The 27,278-nt window shown below is 37.9% G+C and overlaps 1 protein-coding gene across 1 annotated transcript; it reads right to left on the bottom strand.

The window, feature by feature from the left end:
* Positions 1-262: 262 nt before the first annotated feature.
* ednraa (endothelin receptor type Aa) lies at positions 263-25,436 on the bottom strand. Its single transcript, XM_053622087.1, has 8 exons — positions 24,558-25,436; positions 22,043-22,507; positions 14,504-14,631; positions 7,779-7,983; positions 5,845-5,997; positions 4,764-4,897; positions 4,391-4,499; positions 263-3,955 (listed from the first exon to the last, which is right to left on the bottom strand). Exons 2-8 carry the CDS (start codon positions 22,445-22,447, stop codon positions 3,815-3,817), a joined length of 1,275 nt encoding a protein of 424 aa, XP_053478062.1. The 5' UTR covers positions 22,448-22,507; positions 24,558-25,436; the 3' UTR covers positions 263-3,814.
* Between the last annotated feature and the right edge of the window lie 1,842 nt (positions 25,437-27,278).

Here is a 27,278-nt window from a genome sequence, read left to right as displayed (position 1 = left end):
AAACCCAAAGAACTACATGTAAAAAACAAAACAAAAACAAAAACAAAAAACTAACACGCAAATTTAATGAATTATATGAGAAAATCACCAAAAAAGGAATTAAATAAAAAAAATGAAGAATAAATGAAGGTTGGAAATATTGTATGTGGAAAAATAAAAACTACATGAACTACACTTGAAAACTGCGTGAAACATACCATAATAAAAATGTGTCTAGAAACCACATGTAAATGCGACTTTTCTCTCAGACCAGCAACACAAATGCTTTATAAGATTTTTATTTTTCTGAAAAAAAGAATACATACTGTACATAAACACTCTGAAACACATTAAAAACATTGAGACGTACAGATACCGAGCCAATAACAAACAAAATATCTTTTAATAACAACTTATTAATATTCATTTCCGGGTCTCAGTGAGGGATGAATCCTCAGGCGGCACTCGAATGAATTTGTGTGGGTCAAAGGTTGACTCCGATGAGTCCCGGTTTGGAAATGAATCAGAAGCGAGCTGCTCTTATGAACCGAATCTCTCGTTTCACTGAGACATCATGAAGTGGTTTGATCAGTTCTGTGATATGAATATATTCAAAAATAATATAATAAAATACAAATAAAAAGCTGATATGTTTAGTGGACACTAAAACACTGGCACTGGTTTGCATACTGTAAAGTTGTGTACAATGTTGTACAGTATAGATCTAAATCTAAACAATCTAAATAATCTTTTCATGAAAAGTGCGATTGATTCTTCATATACAATGCAACAGCTGAAAACAAAACAAAACAAAAAATCATTTCTGGTTTCTCGTCTCACTCTAAACAACTTAATGAATTAACGCATCCAATAAATTCCCTCTGTCCCTGATGCTATTTACTGCAACGTTTCATATACGCTGGTTTATTTAATCTTCCAACGAGGAATCCATAACTCCCGCTAAATTTCGGAATATATTTATATACTTATATACTTCAGTGTAAATATGTACAATAGAAATAATACATCATGTATACACAGTGAGTAATAGGTAAGCATTCACAGTGTTACAAGTAAAGAGACATTTTTAGACCTCTTGGCTGTTTTTCACTTTAATGCAGAGGCCTCTTCGTTCCCAAGCCCTCGCTCTGAACTTAGAATGGTCTTTTTTTTTTTTTTTTTCCCTTTCAACATTATTACCAAGGGTTTGTTGAAGTTGGCTAGCCTCTGTGAGCTAATTCTAAAATTTGAAGAGGGTCAGAAGTCATTATCCTCTGTATTTCTAAGTGAATGGCTAGACAAGAGAAGTTAACCCAGCTGGAAGACTTCAGGAAGGAATCATCCACTATGTGTGTTCCTTCAACAGTTAATCAAGCTTCAGAGCACCTTCTCATTTCGGTTATGTGTTCACAGAGAACTTCGGAACACTTCTATACGATTATATGAAGCAGTATTGAAACACGGAAGCAGGTTTATACAGAACACAGTAGCAGAAATTCCTCAATTCGTGTACAGTGCAATGAAAAATGAATATTTTCGCCATCTCTGATTTCCTGCATTTTAGCACGTTGTCCGTTAACACGGTCTTTTGATAATGAGTGGTGATATATTAATTCATTTGAAATGCAAATTTAGAATACTGGTACAGTTTGGGATTAGAAAAATAATTGCAATTGTAAATGAAGAGCGAATTTGTCTGATTACCAACAGTAAAACTGGCATACATCTTTTGGAGGTGTCATTGGATCACAGAATCATGAGACCACCCCAAATATCTGTTGCCAAACAAGAAGTGTGGCCATATCTCAGGAACGGCTTGATGTATTATCATCTAATTTACTAGTGCTAATGGTCCCAATGGCTTCTAGTACCAATGGCGTCTGGTCTTCCTCCATCGCTAAGGGGTGGAACCAGAAAGTGCTTGGTCCCTTAATCGCTTCTTGTAGCTACGGTATATTTCTAATTTGGATTTGGTAAGCAATGTACGAAGAACTTTTAGAAGGGCTTTTAGAAATGGGGACAAATTCAAACAAAAGTTGGCAAAGTGATTGGATTTTTAATCAATGTCATATGTAAGAAAGGTATAAATGGACAAAAACAGTGTATCTCCCTGAATTTATCAGAATATATCAGAGTTCATGACCCTACTTGTAAAAAAAAAAATTATAAATCTGGAAGAATGCAGTGTTTGATGGAGCAACCGCTGACATGAGTGTTTGTTTTAGCTTTGGAATAAAACACTTGGATGATCATCAAAAGATCGGGAATTTTTTGTTGTTGTTGTTGTTTTTTTTTTTTTTAAGTATAAAACTACAAACAGATGGGTGAACACTGGATCTTTCTGGTTTCTATCAGGAAACAGAAAACTGTGTGCAGTCTATATTCATTCAGTCTCATCCATCTAATATGACAATAATATCAGATACATGGATGGGAAGAATTTTGAATACATATAAGATACAAATCAACTTGGAATTTGTATGGAAATGCCTTTTGTGTTCTGTAGTTTTGTATTTTCTAAATACAGACAAAATTTAGCTGTTTAATGAAGTTTAGTCTGTTTAGAAATTTCAATGTCAATTATTCATCATCATACTTTTTGCTAATCTAGCTACGTTGCACGCTAGGTGTTGAATTGAGTGCTAGTTAGCTGCTATGATCTTACAACTCTGATACACTCTCTCTAACACACGAGAGACATGACTTATCACTGACAGGCTGCATGAATCTACAGTCCGGGCTAGAAAGAAGTCAGCCCCAGTCTCGCTTCTTGCTTCTTTATACCATTCTGTGTATTTTGTCTTATAACCATTGGTGGTGCTGTTGAGCATGCTTCTACAAAAACCCAACAGCAAATAATCCGATCAGGATGCTAAAAGTTGATGTCTGATTATCGATTCCAAAAATGCAGAAAATCTGTGATTGTGAAAATGCTTTACCGTTGCACTGTACAAAATGGACCTTTGAGACTAACCCATCGAAATAAAACAAAAGAGACATTCAGGTTAGAAAAAACACTATTCTGAAGTGAGGGATATGAGTATGAATGAAAGTAAAATCAGGCTTCCTGGATCTGAATAGATCTGAATTTAGACCGCACTCATAAGCAGCAATGGGAAGGAAGGAGGAGAGTTGGGGGGTTTTTTTGGTGGAGGTTTGTGCAGTCCATATTTACACCCATATGCAGGATTTGTAACACACTACTTAACTCTTCCTTCCTCCAGTTTCCTGTCCCTTGAGAAAGTGTAGACATAGCTTATACATGTATTTGTGTAGCCTACTTATTGTGTGTTCTTGGGCCTCTGATTGGGTTCATTTATAGATGACGTTCAGCTGCATCCTGCTGACCCCCCTCCACCCTTGCCCTCTCTCTCACGGCAAAACATCCCCGCAGAAGATTCTGGGAATGTTTGCTCTGGGAGCAGGACTTTGCATACATCAGCCCCATTGTGTTGTGTGTATGAAAACATATACAGTATACAGTATAAGCAGCTTCAGTCCGTCTGTGTCCAGCACAGAATAGTACTAGTTTCCTCTGAAAGCTTAACTTCAGACATTATAGATGACTGGGTGGTGTCTTCCATCCTGTCTGCAAATCTCGGTTCTGACGAAACTCGGTTGGTCTTCCAGACCAGAGGTGGCACTATGAGTGGGAAGTCGTGACTCAGTGGTTAGGGGCTCTGGACTACGTATCGGACAGTTGTGAGTTTGAATCCCAGTACCAGCAAACCGTCACTCTATGTCTGATCAGTTCAATTCTAAGTCGCTTCAGATAAAAAAAAAAAAGCATCTGCCAAAATGAATAATTGTAATGCAGTATACATCACAAATTTGTTCAATAGCTGTACTTCTGGATGGTACGATCATTCTGGAGGTTTTTGGGATCTTGGGTTTTGCCCTGGTTACTTGTGCCGTTCATCTGCCCCATGCTGGTGACTTGGTTCATTGAGCGGCGCCAACAACAACACAAGCAAGACTACAATAGTGGAAACAATAAGGAAAAATTATTGAGAAATATTCAACATTACTTACAGAGTTTAGACTGAAATCACAGATGTGTAATTTTAGCTAAATATGGCATAATACATCATATACCACCACAACCTTTTGATTGAAAGAAATCCCTGAAAGGGCCACGGCTTTATTCTTTAATATGATTTTTGACACCAATTACATGACATCCATTATTACCCTTCGTTCCTCAAACCCCTTCTGCTTATCTCTACATGTGCCTGTGATGGATAAGGTACTGGTAAGGGTCCAAGCAATTCCAGGAATCAAGCATTGCTTTTTTACTGTTGAAGAATGTCAGACCCACAGCTTTCAGATTGCAGAGGCCCATAGAAAGGGGGCAGTGGTAATGCTTAGCATGTGTTAGGAGGCTTGTGTTAGCATGTATAGCTTCACTCACCTTAAAGCAATTCTTGAACTTCTTGCTGACAAAGTAGAGGATGATGGGATTGATGCAGGAGTTGATGGTGATCAGATTTATGGCAAGATAGTCCAGGATCAAGAGGATGCTAAAAAATGTGATTTCATTTATCAGTTATCACCAGCTTTTGAAATACACAGCTTCTAGAATGTTCTCGGATACTATCTACTACTTAACAACTGGTGTAAGGTACACAGATTTGCTCAGAAGGTGATCAGAAGGAGGGATTAGGATCTGCTGGTTCCCACGTACTATCCCTAACGTACTATCCCAACAACTCATGTAAGATACAACAAGTCTCACAAGAACGGACGTTTAGCATCCCAGTGTATGGACATGGATTATCACTCACCTGTACAGATCACAGCGGTTTTCATCACGAGGATTGGGCACCAATTTCTTCAGGATTCTGCTGAGGTGCAGGGGGATCCAGCAGAGCACAAAGATCAAGACCAGACAGAAAACGGCCTTGGCCACCTCTCGCCTCTGTAGAAAAGAAAGAGGCCAACATTCCAGGCTCGTTCGTAAAAACAGACTCTGGTGTACGCTGGACACGTTTGTGTCCTACGAAAGCTCCTAAGTTTGTCTACATTTACTTTTGAGAAGACTTCCAAATGTGAAGCTCAATTGATTGCCGCTCTATATTATATATTATATATGATATATATATCTATATTTTCAACTGTCTGCGAACTTTACCTATTATGGAGTTTTGTGCACATTGCTCAACACAAATCAGCTGTGCTGTGAACGAATGATCTGATTGGCCTTTGTCGGCATGCAAATGTATCAACATTCAGCATTACCAATTTATTAGCATTACCATCAGCATTACGAAGACATTCATACACAACTTTACTAAAAAGATTGCTAAACAATGAATATTGTACATAGTGATCTACATTAATTCAAGGATTGTTTTGTTGTAATACTAACCCCAAAAATTTAAGCACGCATTTTAGCTAACCCATCACATTGGGGTGGAACCTCAAAGGTATACACTTTGTACCTTTGGTCTGCATGTTTCACCCTGGGCAAGTGAATATAGTGTACCTTTCAAACCTCTGTTTAATCATTCATCTTCAGTAAGTGCTTTACCCTAGTCAGGGTTGTGGTAGATCCAGAGCTATTCCCAGGAACACTGGGTATGCCACTGAGATACACCCTGGATGGGATGTGGGTCCATTACAGGGCACCATTACACACCAAGGAGCAATGGGAACCCTGAAGCTGTGAGGTGACAATACTACCTGCCACACCACAGCACCACCCTTCATTAAGAAATAAATGACACCCTAAGAACCACTGTTGTATTTGAAATAGGTTTAAAATGTACATTGCATTCACTTCTAACTCTTGTACTAAGGGGTAAAAAGGGCGTGTCCAACGATTCCCACCCCCATAAACAGTGCGTAATGGTTAGCATTGTTTACCTGTTTGAGGTGGTCACTTAGGGCAATCCGGAGAGTTCCTTTCCTGTGGCTGAGCATCGTAAAGGTCATGAGGGTGTAAAAAATTGCTGTGCAGGCCAGTGGCATGCAGAAATAAAATCCAAACAGCCACCAGTCCTTCGCTTGTACATATAGCTGGAGGTAGGACAGATTTAATGCACACATGATTAAAAAAAAATTAAATGCAAACATTGTACATACACTACACATGAAGGAAAGCTGGGTTAAGCTTCCTTTAAGCAAAAATATCTATATTCTCATAAATTAGGGGGAAAAAATTATATTTAGTCATATATATATATATATAGTCTGGAATATTTTCAACATTTCTGAATACTCTGCCCTGCACAAAGCTATCAGGTTAACTTAATCAGCCATGAAAGCTGGCATGATGGATATGACCTGCACAGATAGATGTATGTCTAGGAACAAGCACACTAATATAGTAGCTTGCTGTAATGACTCAGAGTTTTATGACTGATCTTATAGTACGCAAGAGAAAGTCCATTCCTGCTCCACGCATGTGGCTCAGCTTTCTGCTTCCAGTTGCACACTGTTAAGGTCTGTCATCAATTAACTTCTCCAGATTCGTGCGCAAGAAACCCCAATTCTGTGCGCCCCCCTGGATTGCCTCTGTCTCCATCTTATTCTACTTTCAAATGTCTTTGTTCTCTATTTTCGAGCATTTTTGAGTTCATCAAGGCTTTGAGACAGAGTGTTCTGTAACAAAACTCTGGAAACAGAAAAACAGCTTATTTTTTCTTGTCTTTTCGTGAGTTTGACAGAGATTCTCTACATGACTCTACATAATAGAACTCTACAAACAAACAAGTACAGTTAAGGTTTATGTTCTGCTCATCAAACAGTAATAAAAAATATCTTGTACTCTAACCATTAAACATGCACACAATTAAATACTTGTGCAAACTATTACTTGTATGTTAATTCTTACTAATTGGATCACATTCAACAAAATTTCATTGATTTTTTTTTTTCTTCTTCAAATTCACCCATTACGTTAGGAGTTAAAGATGTCTACAGGCGTCTTGAGAAGCACCTATTGAGCAATGGATCAGTAGTATGGTTTTACTTTTACAGCTACAAATTTGATAAATTGGATGTTTTCAAGTATTATATAGAATTTTTTACAATATTTCTTATATAATTTTGTTGATATATTTTTTAATATACATATTCAATAAATTCTATATAGCAATAGTTTTAATTAAAAAAAAAAAAACACAAAAAAACCCTTTGTAGCTATTTAATGAGCCTAAGTTTAATTTATGATACTGTCACTAGATATGTTCAGAGCAACAAGCTTGAATAAAAAGTTTTAAAAAAGAGACTACATGGCTCTAATTTTAAGATTTAAAAGCTATTTTCTATCTAGTTTTTAAAATGTTTTAAAAATTTAAGAACTGAACTTTTATTACGTTATTAAGTTTATTACTGGTGCTACTGGTAACAGTTTGTTCAGAGCAACAAGGTAATATACAAAGTTTTAGAGAAATTCTATATAACAGTACAGACAGTGGTACTAGTTTTAAGCTTTTAAAACTAATTTTAGCTAGTTAACATACTATGGTTTAGGGAAGATTTTATAAGCTGGTTTATAATTCAAATGGAGTTCTCTACTGTAACAGTTATGTTCAGAGTAACAAGGTAGAACAAAAAGTTTCTAAGAAGGTTTTCTTCTATTTCTTTTCTCATTGTTATTAATTCAGATGACATGGCACTGGGTATTTTAGGATCAATCTAACAGTTGTGTTGCTAAAATATCTTATTGACATGCTCAGTGTCACTAGGAGATCCATTGCAAAGTATTAGTTAAAGGAAAGATGAGATACTTTATATTGTCCCAAGCATTGCACTGTGTGTATTGCATTGCTGGATTTCTGCAGTGAATGTTCTACCTGCATGAATTTGGAGGAGTCTGAAGGTTTGAGCATGCAGGTATGGAAAGTCATGTTGCGGTAGGAGAAGGACACCATGTTAAACCCTATCGCCTCAGGCACGGCCAGAATGAACGACAGCACCCAGATGAGCAAAATTTCAACAGCGGTGAGTAAAGGAATGCCGACTCCTTGAACACGACTCCACGAGGCAACAGCCCTGTACCTGTAAAGGAGAGAAACAGAAACACACTGAGCAGGACACACTCATCTTGAACCGTGAGAAACGTATACTCTTGCAGTGCCTATTGCAGCTCTGATTAACATTATTTAACATGTATTTAACATACACTTAAGTGCTCAACCTACAGCATAGAGCTATAGCCAGTTAGGTATGTTGGACTTAAGACAGTTTCATGGGGCTCAACTGTCATGTCCAAACCTGTCAATCAACTCAAACACGCAATATTTTTTTATCATCAAACAGCTCCCATTAGACGCATTTATCGTAAAGAAAAATATTAGGGAAAGTATCAGGGTCAAATGAAATTGTCAAAACAACAGAAGACTCTCGAAAAAGAATGCAAGTTGTTTAATGCAAGTTTGCCTAGTTTTCTATTCACTTACATGGGAATAGTCGGGGTTAAAAATTGTGCTGCAGCCAGCCACTAGAGGGCTTTAGAGACAATTTGGCTTCACTTTTCCATCCCCTGTTATGACATGCAGACCTACGTATACACTATTCCAGTGGTCACCAACCCTGTTCCTGGAGACTTTAGCTTTAACCATAATCGTGACCACATGACCATCTAATCATCGCCTTAAGAAGTACTTGAGCAACAAAAATGGGTGTGTAAGACTTTGGCTGGAAATTACACCTGCACTATGCAGTCATTGGTTCTCACTTCCATTATCATTCAAGTGGATTGGCTTTTAGGTTTAGTCTTAACACTAGCTGCGTTTACATGGACAACAATAATCCACTCTTAGTCCAATTAAGACTGTACTCTAATTAAGAAACTACCATGTAAACAGCAATTTTTACTTACCTTAATCTAATTAAGGTCATAATCGAAGTAAGCCATAATCTAATTAAGACAGGTGGAGTACTCCTGTTTTAGTCGCATTATGGACGTGTAGTAGTGACATGTAAACACCTTAATCACATTATGAGCGTCGTGTGAGAGTTTTCACCGCATTTTGCGACAGGACACGATCACACACGGCAGTTTTACGTTTTACGGCGAACAAGAGAGTTCGGCTGTGTCCCAAATCGCATACTTTCCTACTATAGGCCTGTAGTGGGGAAAAATACATGTATCTCGGCTACTATATAGACGGTAACTACGCGATTTGGGACACACCCACCGCTTCAAGCGGTTGTCTATTAGCACGTACAGCATGACAAATAATTAACTGCACTTAAAGCGTTGGTAAAAAAAATAAATAAATAAAAACACCCAAAACTGTATACGGTACCATAACGAAGACGAACTGTATGTCGATACGTGAAATTCTGGAGGGACGTCGGACGGCGTGGCGCGGTGACGTAATGACGTGGGCTGTTAATCTAATTATGTTCTAAAACATGTAAAACGGGAACATGACAGGAGTATTCTAAAAGCGACTCATGTAAACACCTTAATCACATTATTATCTTACTCAGAGTAAGGTCAATAATTAGATTACTGCTGTCCATGTAAACGTAGTCACTGTGGAAAATTTATGTACAGTCAGGTCCAAAAGTCTGAGACCACATTGAAAATCTGGGATTATTTAAAACTGGAAATAAACATTTTTACATTAGAATTTTGCAAATTCTAAAACAAAAGAGGAAATTTTGACTATTCAGTATTCAAGACTCTGCACAAGTTCTAGGTCAAATTTGTGATATGAAATCCTTTGTACAAAAGGTCAGATTTTCCGTGAGTTTTATCACTTCCACTGAAGCACATGTTCAGATGACACGGTGATGGATTTGATCTAACATAGATCATCAGGTTCTACACAAACTTGTGGAGTCCATTACCAGCTCGAGTGCACACTGTCATTAAAGCAAAACAAAAGGGGATGTACCAAATACTAAGAAACTCTGAAATTCATATAAAAATTCCCAAGATTGAAGTTTTCACTCAGGTTATTACTGATATCATTTGTAATGAAACCCTTTGTATTTAATTCATAAAGAATGCCAGTCAGAAGCATTTTCACTAGAACTCTCAGACTTTTAGACCCCACTGTATGAACTTTAGTAAACCACAAGGAAAACTCTTTTTTTCACATGGAATGAAGTTGAGGTCAGAGCACAGGGTCAACTATTGTGTTACAGCCCTTGGGGCTGTAAAGGGGTAAAGGCCATTTCTCAAGGGCTTAGTAATGACATCGCTCAACGATTACGACTGATTTTGACAAACCAGATAGTTTCTCCATAAAAGATTCCAATTAGAACCCATCTAGGAAGCTTGAACGGCCCAAAGAACACTTGGTTGAATGTTATCTCACAAACATGCACTTGTATGGCAGACGCACCACATAATCTAAGACTAATAAACAAATTTTAAAAGCATGTTGTTATTTTACAAAAGAAAAACATGTAATTGTTGCTATGGTGAGGCGTTTTTTTTTTTTGTGTGTGTGTGGAGACATTTATTTAACGTTTATAGAAGAAATCTACAGTGTCAGCGCTTTGTAACAGTCAGTGATTTATTAGAAACATGTCAAGCTTTTGTCTTATTAACTTCAAGAGAACTAAAAAAGACAGATTGGTGAAGTAACGATTGTTTATTGATGTTATAACGTAAGTGTGAACAGGAAGTAATTTGTTTTATGGGTGGTCCATAACAATAAAAGCAAAAAGTCTTAATACAGCACAATGTGCCACTTCTTAATGCTTTAAAAGCGTATTAGATGGTAAATCACTGTGTTATACGAAGGAATAAAGCATGGTGTTAAACTGTTATCACACCACCATGGCGTGGATTGCTCCTGTCATGCGTTATTCCTTCCAGAGTGTGATATCCACCAATGTCAGAACAATCTGCACACAATCTTACGACAGAAAGAAGTTAATATAATTTGAATGAAATCCAGTGTTCTGTGTGTTAATATTAAAGAACCACTGATTATGGTTAAGCTTGTTTTTCTCCTTTCATCAATCCCGTGTTTGCTTGTGTGTTGCATTAATAACTCCTCTCTCGTGTGTGTTTCCTGTAAAATGGCGCATGAAGATTTGATGCGGAACTATATTTTTCATGACTCATTTGTAAATCCCTGTTTAACAACGATGGGTCATTATTATTTCACCAAGTGGCGTTGTATCAACCTTTCAGATGCGTAAACAGAGAGACTGGGTTGTGAATCAGATGAGACGAGACATTTCCTCAAAGCTGGCTGGATATAAATCAAACACAGCTGTGCCCGCCCTGAGTCAGCATTGTAGTACTCACAAAGTTGCTAACAGTTATATATGTGTCAGAAACAAAGAAGGCCAGTGCATGTCTCATAACCTCGGTGTCAAATTAAGGTTTATACAGGCTTTAGAGCAACAAATGCTTCCATCCAGATTCCATCCTATATTTACTTCTGAGAGACTCTGCCTCTCTTAGATACTCTTTTTATAAGCATTCATGTTACTGACCTGTTGCCAATTAACCTAATTAGTTGCAAAATGTTCCTCCAGCTGTTTCTTTTTAGTAACACTTACTATTCCAGCCGTTTATTGCCCCGTCCCAACTTTCCTGAGATGTGTAGCGGCCGTCAAATTCAAAATGACCATTTTTTTTTTCTTAAAATGGTGCATTTACTCCGTTTAAACCTTTGATGTATTTTCTATGTTCTATTGTGAATAACATACAGTGGGGGAAATAAGAATTGAACGTGTCAACATTTTTTTTTCACTAAATATATTTCCAATGAGGTTATTCACATGAAATTTTCACCAGACTTTGGTATTGATTCAAGAAATCCGCACATATAAAGAAATCCAAACGTTAAAGTCCATAAAGAAAGTTATGTGTGATAAAGTGGAATGACACGGGAAAAAAGTATTGAACACGCTAACTGAATTTTATTTAAAACTTAGTGGAGAAGCCTTTGTTTGTAATGACAGCTTCAAGACACTTCCTGTATGAAGAAATTAATGGGCCGCAGTATTCAGGTGTGATTTCAAAACAAATTGTCTTTAAATCTTGTTCAATTGGATTCGAGTCAGGTGATTGACTGGGCCATTCTAACACCTTGATTTTTTTTCGCTGAAACCAATTGAGAGTTTCCTTTGCTGTATGTTTTGGATCGTTGTCCTGCTGGAAGCTCCACCCACGTCTCATCTTCATCATCCTGGTGGATGGCAGCAGATTCTTCACAAGAATCTCCCGGTAAAGGGCTCCATTCATTGTTACTTCAATTATATGAAGTCTGCCAGTACCATGTGATGAAAAACAGCCCAACAACATGATGCTTCCACCTCCAAACTTCACTGTTGGTTGGTGTAGTGTTTTTAAGGTGATGTGCAGTGCCATTCCTTTTCCAAACATGGTGTGTAGTATGACAGACAAAAAGTTAAATTTTGCTCTCGTCTGACCAGACTACACTCTCCCAGTATTTCATAGGCTTGTCCAAATGAGTTGTAGCAAACTTTAAATGAGCTTCGACATGCCTTTTCTTTAGTACTGGAGTCTTGCAGGGTGAGCACGCGTAGAGGCCATGGCGGTGGAGTGCATTGCCTATTGTTTTCTCTGTGACGATGGCACCTGCTGCCTCCAAGTGTTTCTGGAGCTCTTTCTGACTGGTCCTTGGCTCTTGGGCTACTCTTCTGACTATTCTTCTGACTCCCTGTCAGAAATCTTGCGTGGAGCTCCTGTGCATGGCCGGTTGATGATGGAATGGAATTCGATGGCCCCAATGATGCTTACTGAAGATTCAGAAGTTTTGAAATACGTCTGTATCCGATTCCATCAATATGTTTTGCAACAATAAGATTGTGAAGGTCTTGGGAGAGCTCTTTGTTTTACCCATCATAAGAGGTATTTTGTGTGGCACCTTGGTTACGAAAAGCCTTTTTATAGACCATCAATTTAGTAACCCAGCTGATATTAATTTGCACAGATAGGAGGTATAATTACTCTTTAACCACTTACAGATTTCGGCTGGTTCCGTGCCTCGGAGAATTGCTTTTTCTTAGCGTGTTCAATACTTTTTTCCCGTGTCATTCCACTTTATTACACATAACTTTATTTGTGGACTTTAACGTTGTGAATTCTTTATATTTGCAGATTTCTTGAGTTAATGCTGATGTCTGTTGAAAATTTCATGTGAATAACCTCATTAGAAATATATTTACTGAAAAAAATGTTGACGCATTTAATCCTTCTTTCCCCCACTGTATAGGTTTATGAGATTTGCAAATCATTGCATTCTGTTTGTATTTACATTTATTTACATTTTACCCAGCGTCCCAACTTTTTTGGAATCGGGTTTGCATATATGTATAGTGAAAATACGACAAGGGTTTATTGACTAAACATAAAAACAGTGAAACATTGATATTCAAATTTAAAATACAAACCAATTCATTCAGAAAAGGTGTGAATGTTAAGGTGATCGTAACTTCTTTGTAGTTTTACTGACAAAGTGTACCTTGTGTATGAGTTCTTTGCCTCAAATATAAAACAGTGACCATATAGCCAACCCTAAACCCTTCTGGGAAGTCTCTGGCCTCAGTAACCCACATCTGGTGTTTTTTTTTTCTTCTTCCAGACACCACCCCAAATGAGCGAATGCATTAATCTTTCCTGTTGAGTGTTTCATGGGAACTGATTTTACAGAAACTGCGGGGTGTGACTGCGGCCCGTGAGTCATATCACTTCTATTACCATGAGAAAACATAAGACTCCTTAATTAATTTACACCACAGTAGCTAATGTGTTGTAGTATTTTGCGCAGAATGTGATATTTCCAAATATTTTTGAGGTTAAAAAATTGTTTTGGGGCATGAATTCCTTCGCTCGGTTTGTGAAAACAACCTTAGGCACCATATGTTACTGATCTGATGGTGGATATCGAGAGCTAATTACAAAGCACACGCTATAAACCATGTAATATTTAAAAATGAAATAGGACTGCTTTATCTATGACAGATGTATGTAGAGCTCTGTCCTAAACGGCGAAGAAGAAGAAGAAAAAAACACCCTCCGAGCATTTTGAGTAACGCAAACCATCACGTTTAAGCTCTTGCCCCGACTCTGACCCCAAACATAAACCTACTCCTGAAATCCTACACTTTCTCCTCAACTGAGCCTCAGGGTTAAAGGTCTAACCAGTGAAAGTGTGCTAAACTGAACTGAACAAAATCACAGCTCTACACAGCTTTCGTACAATCTCTGGTTTCTCACATACGTCAATCTCATGAGCAATCAGACGTCTGGTTAAATCAGATGCTGAAAGGATTGGGAAAACGTGATATGAGGAACGGATTTGTATAGGGGGTCCTGTATTAGATATTAATACTGTACACTGCTAACATTAAGTACATACTGTAAGTAGTGCAAACACCAGTTGGTAAGTTGGTGTTGTCTTGTATTGTACATTACAAGCTTCTCCATAATAATAATCTTTCTGTAATCGCGTAATCCGATCAATAACATTTTATAACTGTTTGAGAAATCTGTTTACCCACCATTCGCTTCATTTTTGGTAATGTGCTACAAAATACATACCACAAGAAGGACACAGTCAAAACTAGGACGTACCTGTCCACACTGAGTGCACACAGGTTCAGCACAGTGATGCCGACTGATGATTTTTGAATGAAGGGCACCATTTTGCACAGGACGACGCCGAAGGTGGTGTCATCCAGCGGCCATTTTCTCATCAGAAGCTGCAAGAGAACCAAAGCGAGATTGCCTTTCATTACTTATCATTAAGGCAGGTGAAATGGCTTTGCATTTATGATTTTGTGAATATAGCTGCTAGTTGGATTACGGCAGGAGAATCGATCGCCCTGCAACTTTATGACAGGATCCTCAGAGAAGAAATATTAAGGAAGATGCTTCCCAAGCTGCTGTATCTGATTGATATTTTAGGAGACAGAAAGGCAGGAGACTACAAATCCTCTTCAAAATTGTATACCGCAGTACCAAACAGTTTGATATAAATAAGACACCACCACAACATAATGTACTGGGTGTGGTTCAGGATGAAACCCAATAGTCAGCTGTGCTTAATTGAAATATGTCCCATATAGGGCTGTCTTCATTGTCGAAGACTTAAGTTTAAAACATTGCTTAAATTTCTATTTAATGTATAATTATATAATGTATATTATGTATGTATAATGTACTATATATTTACATATGTAATGAGCAGAAAAGAGAATAAAGTACATTCGATTGTCATTGTCATGAATAAAAATTCATTCAAAGCTAAGTAGAATAGATACGTGTTTAATCTCCTCTTAAAAGTCTCCGATTTTTAAAAAAAAAAGTATTTCCAGTATTTCCCTTTAAGCTAAAACAGCGGGACTGAAAATGAAGAGGTTTAAGTTCAAGGTCAAGCTTGCTCGTAATGAAACTCTGCTTTCAGTTTGTGAGTGAACTTTGGGAGTGCTGGTCTTCGTATAATGCAATCATATAGTGTATGACTTCCTTTGTATGACAGGTAAATTGGTCCTGCGAGATGGATGTCCATGTCTCCCAAATAACATGTTTGTCAGCACTTAATACAGCGAGTAAATCCTTCTAGTGAAGTCTGTCCACTCAGTGGCCATCTTGGCAAGAGTCCCGGGCAGTTATTTTCAGTCATAAAGGCGCAGGCTACTATCTATGTGAATGAAATGGATATACAAAATGACGTTTGACAGATTTGAAATGGCTGTTAAAATTGGACCAAAAATGCATAAGTAATGTGTGGACTTCAGTAACACACAAAAAAATATTTCTTCAGGTTACTGTGCAACTATGCATGTACACAGAGAGCCATAACAATAAAACCACCTGTTTAATATCGTGTAGGTTCCCCTCGTGCCACCAAAACAGCTCGGACTCGTCGAGGCATGGACTCCACTAGACCTCTGAAGGTGTGCTGTGGTATCTGGCACCAAGATGTTAACAGCAGATCCTTTAAGTTGTGAGGTGGGGCCTCCATGGATCGGACTTGTTTGTCCAATACACCCCACAGATTTTTGATTGGATTGAGATCTGGGGAATTTGGAGGCCAGGTCAACACCCTGAAGTCTTTATCATGTTCCTCAAATCGTTCCTGAACAATTTGTACAGTGTGCCAGGGCGCATTATCCTGCTGAAAGCGGCCACTGATATTAGGGAATACCGTTGCCATGAAGAGGTAAATGGCGCACTTATATAGCGCTTTTATCCAAAGCGCTTTACACTGTGTCTCATTCACCCATTCACACACACACACTCACACACACACACACCAATGGTAGCAGAACTGCCAAGCAAGGCGCTAACTTGCCATCGGGAGCAACTTGGGGTATATGGAGTCACGTGGGCTGGGAATCGAACCGCCAACCCTATGATTAGTGGACAACCCGCTCTACCACCTCAGCCACAGCCGCCCCCAAGAGGTGTACTTGATCTGCAACAGTGTTTACGTAGGTTGTACAATACGTGTCAAAGTAACATTCACATGAATTCCAGGACCCAGAGTTTCCCAGCAGAACATTGCCCAGAGCATCACACTTCCTCCTCTGGCTTGTCTTCTTCCCATAGTGCATCCTGGTGCCATCTCTTCCTCAGGTAAGCAACACACATGCACCCAAGAAAGCATGATTCATCAGATTAGGCCACCTTTTTCCACTGGTCCTAGTCCAGTTCTAATACTTTCGGTGGAGGACAGAGGTCAACACTTTGACCACTCTGCAGCTACACAGCCAGCTGTGATGCACTGTCTGTTCTGATACCTTTCTATCATAACCTTTTCAGCAATTTGTGCTACAGTAGTGTTCCTTCCTTGGACCACTTTTGGTAGGTACTAACCACTGCATACCAGCATACCAGGAACACCCCACAAGACCTGCTGTTTTGGAGACGCTCTGACCCAGTCGTCTAGCCATCACAATTCGGCCCTTGTCAAAGTCGTTCAGATCCTTATGCTTGCCCATTTTTCCTGCTTCCAACACATCAATTTCAAGAACTGACTGTTTACTTGCTGCATAATATATCCCACCCCTTGACAGGTGCCACGGTAACGAGATAATCATTGTTATTCACGTCACCTGTCAGTGGTTTTAATGTTAATGCCAATCTGTGCTAATATGTCTCTGTTAGACTCTGATATACCAACAAGGTTTTATTTACCAACAAAGCCAATGAGCTTTTTGCACAAACACTTACTTCTGTGTTCTTCTAGCATGGCTCCTGTGTTTCCGGTTCTTTTACTACTCTATAAATAGCAATATTTTACAGTCAGTGTTTGCCAGAGCTCCCAAAGATGAACACCTGATATTCATCAGATATGTAACAATACTTGCAAAGACCCTTCAAGCAAGCCGAAGAGAGGCTTCAAACGGTATGTATGAATAATAATTAGAGAAACATGGAGGAAAACTTGTTGTCTTACTGTCCTAACGAATGTAAACAACACTGCCAGAAATGACGCATTTCCTATTTCATAATGGAAATGCGTCATAGCACTGATTTAAAATAACCCATTGGATCTTTTAACTGAGCGGCGAGGCATACGTAATACAGCAATAATACAACAGGGGTCTGTCTGTACTTATACAGTCTGTAAGGATTTAAATGAAATACGATGCGCATTTTTTTCTCTCTAACATTTTCTAAGGTCTAAGGTCAAACATCTTGCATTGATTATGTTATTCTGCCACTTTTAAGATTTCAAAACGTCTCCCTCTGTATGGCTTAAGGCAGTGGCATGGTTCATTGGTCCATGGTCCATATGGACGCTAATCTAATCCTGATTCTGCATTCTGGCTGTTTGTTAAAGAAGTCAACCGCTGCGCTCCCATTAGTGTGTGTGTATCACATCATTTAGACTGTGATCTATTACAGGAACCCAAGAAGGACAAAGAGATCTCATGCTGCTCCGAGTTCCTGTGGTCTGGTGGTCTGAAAGGCTGTAGTGGCCTTGGAGTATTCTTGTGGATAGGAACTGACTTTTGTTAAACAGGAGGAAGGAGGATTATGTATGATGTAGGTAGTGGAGGAAACTCCTCACGGGTGCATCCTGACTACATGAACACACAGCACAGCACAGTGCATGAGTGCGTGCAGGTGTGTATGTCTAAAACAGAGACGCTGGTGAGGTAAGAACTGTTTATAGCTGCTATAATGTAAGTGATAACAGGAAACAACTTGTTTCACGGATGTTTTCACAAACAGTAGCTGTAACTAGAAACGGGTAAAACCTATGGCATGTTCTTTAATTCATGAGAAAGCGTAATCATGGTTAAATTGGTGTGATATAAGAGGAAGAATACACTTTTGTTATTGTAAAATAATTGAATTCGGTGTGCTGACAGTCACTCTACTTCAGCGCAAAATTATTTGCGCTCAGATATCTGCTATGAAATCATCCACTTTAGAGTACACATTATGTGATTAGACTCATATGGTCTGCGTAAGTGGATATTTGACCCTGTTGAATTTTTCGGCGTTGTTTAACACTTCCCTGAAGGATCGTAGGAGATAAGAGAGCAGAGTTTAATGGGTGATAACACACCGTGCCGTGGAAGGCCAGTGCTCCCTGTGTTTGTTTTATCTGGCCTGATTCCTGCTTCTCTCATCATGACACACTCTCCGACCCTCAGTACACTGTTCTGGGAGACTGAACTCTGAGTGGCTGTTTCATTTTTACAACCTTATCACTGCTTCCCCCCCCCCCCCCCCCCCCCATACAGCCTTTTTTTTTTTAACTACTCTGTCACACTTTGTACTCTGATGTAGTAAGAATGCAGTTTATATAATATTCTAATACGAAAAAGTGAAACTAGTTTACTAGAGAAAGTAGGACTTTCTTTTAGACCTGCCTGATCCATTCGGATGCCCTACCTCTGGATGGAGCTCTAATCAACTCCAATACCAGATGGACATTCTCACTGTGGTTGCTGGGACTACGGTTGCTATTATGGCCCCGGGACTGCAATCACAACATGCAGTTTTGCACTCGGGTCTCCTTTGAACAGTGGACTAGTTCAACAAAACAGACTTCATATAAAACCATAATGAACTTTCCTTTACTTTCACACTATCCGCTGTTACCCAGATGAGGACGGGTTCCCTCCTGAGTCCGGTTCCTCTCAAGGTTTCTTCCTCTTAACATCCTAGGGAGTTTTTCCTCACCACCGTCACCACCGGCTCGCTCAATAGGAATTAATCCACACACTGTGTGTAAAATCTGTATCCTGTGTTTATATATTTCCGCAAAGCTGCTTTGAGTCAATGTCCATTGTAAAAAGCGCTATACAACTAAAATTGAATTGAATTGAGTAGAGATTTCATAGGTAATAAGTGCAAAGTTGAGAATACATTCAAAACATGACCGCAGAACATGTTAGATTTAATATTCGCCAATCATTTACACTTTCAGAGCCTAAAAACAGATTTAGATTTACATTTACTGATAAGTTACTCTCTTGTTTAATTGGTGTTATACTCGACTCGGAATTATGTACATGTGTGGCAAATATCAACGAAAGTCAAGTCTATATCTATTTTGTCATATTTTTAAAGATTACATGATTGAAATTAATAGTGAACAGATTTTTAAAAAATACTTGATCAATGTTTTAAAATACTCATTACAATCTCCTCTTATTTTATTTTGCAGTATGTTCTAATATACCAATTTTTCATGACATGTTTATTACATATTTTTAAATTTATCTTCTTTTAACTTCCTCAGCTGTTATTTTACATGCTTTTACTTTGAGATCTGCACATACTGTACCGTGGTTATTAACTATATGCACGCACAAAAACCTAATTTAAATGTTAATCCCTTAATTTACGTCATTATTAAACAATTCAATTTTGTAAAATCCCTTGATCAGGACTTCAAAGTATAAGTAATTAACAAAATCTCCTATGTGTATTGAGTAATTTCTCAGCAATGTAATTTAGATTGTTTTGGCTCAGGTTCTATCAAGCACCCTTGAGTTTTTTTTTTCTGTTTTGATTTTTTTAATGATCTATGTATGATTTCCTTCGCTTGAAGTCCTGCAAGTAGAAATCTAAGAACTCTTTGCTATCCAAAGAACCATGAAGCCAAAGTACAAGCTTTTGTAAAATACTAAAATAAAAAAATAAAAGTCCTATCATCCAAACAAATCATGGCTTACTGGTTGTTTCTGGGTCAGCTTTGTGCTCTTCGTCATCAACTCGTACATGTGAGCAAACAATGTGTCGAGAGTCGACCTGAGATCTACAGTGCACCTGAAATCCATCGCTGTTGTTTCTCAACACCATCAGCAGACCATCCCGATTGTAAAAGTCAGAGTAAATCAATCAGACAGAGTCATAACGGTGATTGTGAGAAAATCAATGGATGCAAGCAGGCGATTGTTAGGAAGCACGAACACACTGGTGAGCTCAGCATTTGTGAACAGTCTGTAAGAGCAAAACAACATATGTTTAATTGTGAAGGAACCTTGTTCAACATTTTCCACGATATCTGAAAAGAATAAACTGAAGAGTAATCGCCGATAGACCTCAAGAACAGAAAACACAGTTCTCTGATCAAATCTTATGGCCAGATGAAATTGTACCAGAGCGGACTTCTGATCAAATCCAGTCAAAGGTGTCCAAACTCAGGAGAAGTCACTTCACCATGCAGGAAGAGAATGATTCGAAACATTCTAAAGCAACCATGGTGTTTATCACGGAATATTATTGACTGGTTGGATCAATCCCTCAACCTGAAACCCACTGAGCACAGTGCTGAACACAATACTGAAGGCAAAATGCCTCTCAAACAACTAGGAGCTAAAAATAGCTGCATGATTTTACAGACCTGGCAAAGCATCAGCAGGTTGAATACCCAGCCTCGGGGGATAGCTGTATATTTCAAAGGTTTTGAAAACATGTACACTCTTAGAAAGAAAAAAATTCCTTAAGGATTCTTTGGGATAGTTAAGGATCTTCCAACTGTGATATGAAAATCCTCTGTTGAAGGATTCTATATTGAACGTTTATGGATTGCTCTAGTGGGATAAACTGTAGAACACTTAAGGGTCTTATTCGTTAAGTATCCTGTCAACCTGGTCAGCTTCTTGGTCAATGAAGATGAAAAAAAATGTGTCGTGAAAAAGATGCATCTTCATTTCAAACCAAAAGTTTTTACTCTTTTTTTTTTTTTAGGACATCCAAAAGGCTGCTTGGGGGAAAAAAGTTAACGCTTCTATACACATGAATTTGCAGACAATTGGCTATATTCGATTAACAGAGGACAGTGGTAGAGTACTCCTCTCAGAGACTCAAACTTACAATCTACCAGAGATAAGTTGAGCAATATTTCCATTACACTATTTAGAAAATAGATGTGTTATTGTATACAAGATCTCATCTGAACATCGACCTAAATAGTACGTGTGTTTAGGGGACAGACTGAGGTAGACCAGGATAACTTGAAATGTACCAATAATAATGTCTATTTTAGCTAAATTATTCACGGCAGCCTGACCAAAACATGGACATCCAGGTGTGTTTCTGGATGTCTCTAACTTAGTGACTAGAGTTAGTGACTTTTTAGTCCCCAATAGTGACTTTATTTTGAAAAAGGTCCTAGTGACAATTTAAAAAACTATTTGAGCTATATGTTATTATATATAACTTATATATATATCTATATCTATATCGATATCTATATCTATATCTATCTATATATATATCTATATATATATCTATATCTATATATATATATATATATATATATATATAACTGTATGTTATTTTATATATATATATATATATATATATATATATATATATATATATATATATATATATATATATATATGTATATCTTACTTCTGCTTCATTTAGTCTTGATAAAATGTATAATATATATATTTTTAAATACGTAAATAGTTAATTTGTGGTGTCATGATTTCTTCTTTCTATAATAAAGTAAAACATCTATTATATTCTATTTTATTTCTTCTTAGTGAATGAAGATGTATCCTTGTGAATTACTTGTATATGGTATATTAATCTCTCTTTTATGGAGCTGTAGTGTCCAACCTAAACCATGTAGAAGTTGATGGAGTATTACAAAGATCTTTGGGAGATCTATGGGAGTTGAGGACCTACCTTGTAGACGGTGATGGGAATGTCTGTAGTGATATACATGAGGTCACCCAGTGCCAGGCTTGCAATCAGAGCATTAGGTCCATTTCTCATGCACTTGTGCTGGTAGATAATCCTTAGGACTGTGGCGTTGCCCACCAAGCCCACCACAAATACCACACATGAGATGATGGTATTGATGATCCTGAAGGTCTCTGTAGTGGAAGTGGGTTCTTTACATAAGGGTAAGGATTTGTTATGGCTCTGAGAGCCTGAGAGATTTCCCGCTTGGCTGATAGGTCCCATGGGTTTGATGGTTGAGATGGGAAAGAGGGTGTTGGCGACCTCCTCGGTGATGTTTGCTTGAGTCAGTCCACTGGAGGCCATGATGGCTGTTAGCAAGAACGTGCGTAGGGTCAGAGGGACCATTGCTGAACGTGTTGCGTTGCTTGATTCACAGATAAAGTCCAATTAATGTAAATTCCAGGGCTGACAAGAGAAAAACAAACAGAGGAAAGAACATTAATTTTAGTGCTGAAATTCAGTTTATGACTAAAGTTATCTATGATTTATTTTCATCATTTCATCATTGTAATTCAAGACAGTACACATGCTGGCGCTGCTGCGCAAACCTCAGAATACAGCCAAAAATATCAAAGAGAATTGTTTAAACGTACAACAACTGATCTGTGAAACTTCCTCACTACTTCAAAAGACATTTAGTGAAGGAGAACAGATGGAGCGTGCCACTACGAGTTACTGTCACGCTATGGGACGAGATGTCACCTCTCCCATCAGAGATGGCATGGTGCTAATGGCACAAAGCGCCACACCAGACCTTTTGGGCTGTCCTTTTTATTTATTTACTGTCTTCTTGATGCCTTTCTTGCATGAACTGTTTCCACGAATGTGGTTTTTCTCAACAGACATTTCTCCCTCTGGTTCTGATTTAAGATTCAGAATGGCGGTTTCCCAAACAAAGAGCCACTTCAACATGAAAGAAGCAAACTTTTTGGACCCCTACACAAGCAGTTACACAACACTGGGGTTTTGTGTGGATAAGAGTGTTTGTTAGTGTTGAAACTGCAAATCTATCACAGTTGCAAGTCATGTCACTGACTTATACAAAGTAATAAACAAGTAAATACCAGTGCAGAGTTGACTGTGGGTCCAGTTTGAAAGGTCTGTGATAAATTAGGGTAGAAGAAGACTTTTTGGGGTGTTTTGAGAATTCATTTCAGTTTAGGGAGTTTTTAAACATTCCAAGAAACTTCTGTAATTTATAGTTGTGATGTTTTTTTTGTTTGTTTGTTTTTTTTCCCCCCTATCCAGTGTTTATTGCAATTTAAGATAAGTGTAATAATCTCAATGATACCAAAATTACTAGATATTATAGACTAGTGTAAGATTTAAAAATATTATTTCTTTCAAAGTCAGTGTATCAATAGATTCCTGTGTGTGTGTGTGTGTGTGTGTGTGTGTGTGTGTGTGTGTGTGTTTGGTTTTAAAGATTTGTAAACTGGACTAGAACTGGACTTGTGTTGGATTTTACTTGCCTTGAAAAATATATTTTTTAAATAATTTTGAGAAGAAGGGTTAAACTTTTTTTTTTTTAATCTCCAAAATTCAAGAAACTTCTGTCATTTACAGTTATTATACTTTTGATTTGTTTGACATTCAAAGTATGTTGTTGAAATCTCAATTATAGCAAGACTTACTAGATTACTCTCTCTCTCTCTCGCGCTCTCTCTCTCTCTCTCTCTCTCTCTCTCTCTCTCTCTCTCTCTATATATATATCAGAAACCCTTTTATTTTAATCTATTTGAGATAACATAAAGTATATACTGTATGTACATATTTCAAAATTCAAGAACTTGAAAGTTATGACACATCTGGATTTTTATGCAGTGGTTCTTGCTAATTAATTTCATTTGAATAATATCAATGATGTCAAACTTATTAGCTCACAATATAGACAAGTGTGTCAGACAATTCTTTTGTAATAAATGATGGTGGAAACATTTCTTTTCTCTCTTTGAGAAGAAAGTTCATTCTTTCAAAATTAAAAAAAAAAAAAAAAAAAAAAAACTAAAATAAAGTCCTATGCTGCACTCGTCTTGATTTCTATCCAACGACGGTTGCAATTCCGTACCATTTCAACGTTCTCAGTTCTATCAAGATGACTAGATGTCAATGTGTGCAAGTTGCACAACCGTAACAATCAAATCAACAAAACTCCTTGTAATTAACTCAATAAAAGCAATAAGAGTAACGTTCACACATAGAAAGTTAATCAAGTCCCATCTCCTTCCCAACACTTTCTCCTTTCATAATCGTGACAGCAGAGCAACACTTCAGAAGCGAGATGCTTTTCCTGTTCAAAGTCCCTGCCGCCACCTGGTACACAAAGAACTATTTAGCCGACAGCCCTTCAAGTAGCATCATGGTTTAGCATCATCCCAGTGCTACAGGGACGCTGTGTGACAGCCCGCAAACTGCTCCGCTGATGAATTATAAATAGTCCTGGTTTTGCACCTACCGCTCCTTAAACGTCTGCCTCCCCTCGGATCCTGTCACTCAGTCAGTCAGCGAGTTATTCGGTAGAACTTTGAGCTGGAGCATCCCAGACATCTGCGTGCCGTCACATGAGTAATTAAGCAACTATCAAAGTAGGGGAGGATCCCGTTTGGGCCGCCGAGGTGCACTGAGGCTGTGGTGTGAGGTGCTGTGGAGACTGTCTCCAGCTTTTCCTGTGTGTGTGTGTGTGTGTGTGTGTATGTGAGAGAGAGAGAAAAAGCACTTGAACTGGGTGGGATTGTGATTCTCCACCTCCCCCCGGCTGGCTGGGAGGGGGCCCTCAAAGGAAACAGCAGCAGTTTTCCGTAAAGCACAGCCTGCTGGTGATGATCACTGGAGATTTGCTTTGAATACACAGGCCATATTGGTCTACTCCTCTTTCTCCGTCCTCTCTTTCTTCACTTTCTCTTGTTGGTTCACAAAAATCGTATACATTTCACATAGGAGCCAATGTGAAAAAAAAAAATATGTGAAAGTGCATTTCATCGTGTTAGGCCCTGAGTAATATGTGATAATTTAGTCCGTAAATAATTGCTACGTCTTTGCTTTTAAACTGTCATTTCCCCTCCTTTGATTGCTCTGTAAAATGACTTAGGTCAGGGAAGTGACGTGTGTTACATATGAAAAAGTGATAGTGTACAGTACATGAATGAATTAATAAAAAAAAAAATGAATTGTGAAAATAGATTACTCATGTGAATGAAACAGATGAAAATGAGAAATAATAATAATAGAAAGGAATCATGTGAGAGAAAAAATCACATGAAAATGATTCATGTGAAGATAAATGAATCATGTGTAAACATTATATGTGGAGAAAAAAAAAATCACGTGAAAATAAATGAAATGGGGAGGAACAAATCAGTTGAAAAATGAATCATGTGGGAAAAAATTCACGTGAAATTAAATGATTCATATGTAAAAATTACTCATGTGAAAAGAATGACGTGAACACGAATGAATCAAAAAATGAATCATTTGTAAAGAATCATATGTGAAAAAATGAATCATGTCAATATGAATAAAACGTGAAAAAAAAGTGAAAATAAATGAATCGTATAAAAATCATAAAATAAAAAAAAACGAGTCAGTTGAACATACAGTAAATGAATCAAATAAATGATTCATGTGTGTGGGGGGGGGGGGGGGGGAAATCATGTGGAAAAATAAAAACGTGCAAAGTCCATATGTGAAAATGTGCACACAAAAACATGCCAAGTGACTAAAAACACACATGAATGTCACACGTGAAAATAAAAGACTCATATGTAAAAATGATTCAAGTGAAAAGAATGACTTGAACATAAAATTGAATCATTTTTAAAGAATCGAATGTGAAAAATGAATCATGTCATTATTATGAATGAAATGTGAACAAAAAAAAAAAATTGTGAGAATAAACGAATCATTTAAAAAGTATATATGGAAGAATTAATCTGTTGAACATCAATGAATCAAATAAATGATTCATGTGGGAAGAAAAAATCATGTGGAACATAAAAAATAACATGTGCAAAGTCCACATGTGAAAATGTGATAGTCATGTGAAGTCACTAAAAAGAACACGTCTATATTTCTCATGTGAATCATGCTGAAGTTTGGGTGATTCTTCTGTAACTAGGTGAGGAGCGAGCCTGCGCATTAATCCTTCACAAAAACAAAAAAACAAAAAAACAACAAGCCATTATGAGTAAGCTAAGTGCAGGAAGAGAAGGCAGCTGTACACATGGCCAGCACACACACAGCTCAGGACTGTTGAGGAGCTGAGACAGCAGCAGCTTAAACCTGAACCCCATACATCACCATGCACTCAGCATTAATAGCATTTTTTTTTTTTTAAATCTTGCTGTGCTTTGGATGCTGGGGTTGGGCATCTTTATCTACACGGCGCTAGCTCCATTACCTGTTATTTATTCATAAGGCCATATTGCAGACATTACCACTTTACATTCCATCTTTATTACCAGTCAGGAATGAGCTTTACTTTATTGGCGTAGTAGGTTGTGTGGCGTAAACAGGGCACGGCTGGAGACGAGACACCACCTACAGCTCATTCTCATCACACTTTTTTGTTGCATTCAACGCATTTTTGACTAAAAGACAACACTGTATTTAAATTCTTTGATGCGTCACATTCGTTTTATTTCTTATACTGTATGTATTGTTCATTGTTTTATTCGTTTCTTCTCAAAATTCGCATGATTCACACGTCATTATTCAAACGTAACTACAGGCTTAAGATGTATTCCGAAGCTAGGTGAGAGTCATGCTTAAGGGGCGGAGTTTGCCTAAAACGGAGCCATGTCTCATTTACGTACGATTCTGACCTTGGGCATTTTCGTCGCGCAATATCGGCTTGGGCGAGGAGCAATATTGAGTCCAGCAGTACTGTCTGATAGTTTGATGCACCCACAATGTGTCATGCTGAAATTTTATATTGAGACGGCATCTTAATCAGACACCCCAGACAGGGTGTCCCCCACCTTGTGCCCTGAAGTCAACTTGGGATAGGATCCAGGCTCCCTGCAACCTTGCGTAGGATAAGCGGTACAGAAAATGAATGGATGGATGGAGCTTAATCAGAAAAGGAATAAAATTGCCTACATCCTGTGCACACATTACAATTCCATCACCATGATTTAGCATCTAATAGCTTCATGAACTTGCATATGAATAATTGCTT

This window comes from Ictalurus furcatus, chromosome 3, assembly GCF_023375685.1.
Source record: "Ictalurus furcatus strain D&B chromosome 3, Billie_1.0, whole genome shotgun sequence".
NCBI lineage: Eukaryota > Metazoa > Chordata > Actinopteri > Siluriformes > Ictaluridae > Ictalurus > Ictalurus furcatus.
The sequence above is the reverse complement of the archived record's forward strand: the minus strand, read 5'-3'. Positions and strand labels throughout refer to the sequence as shown.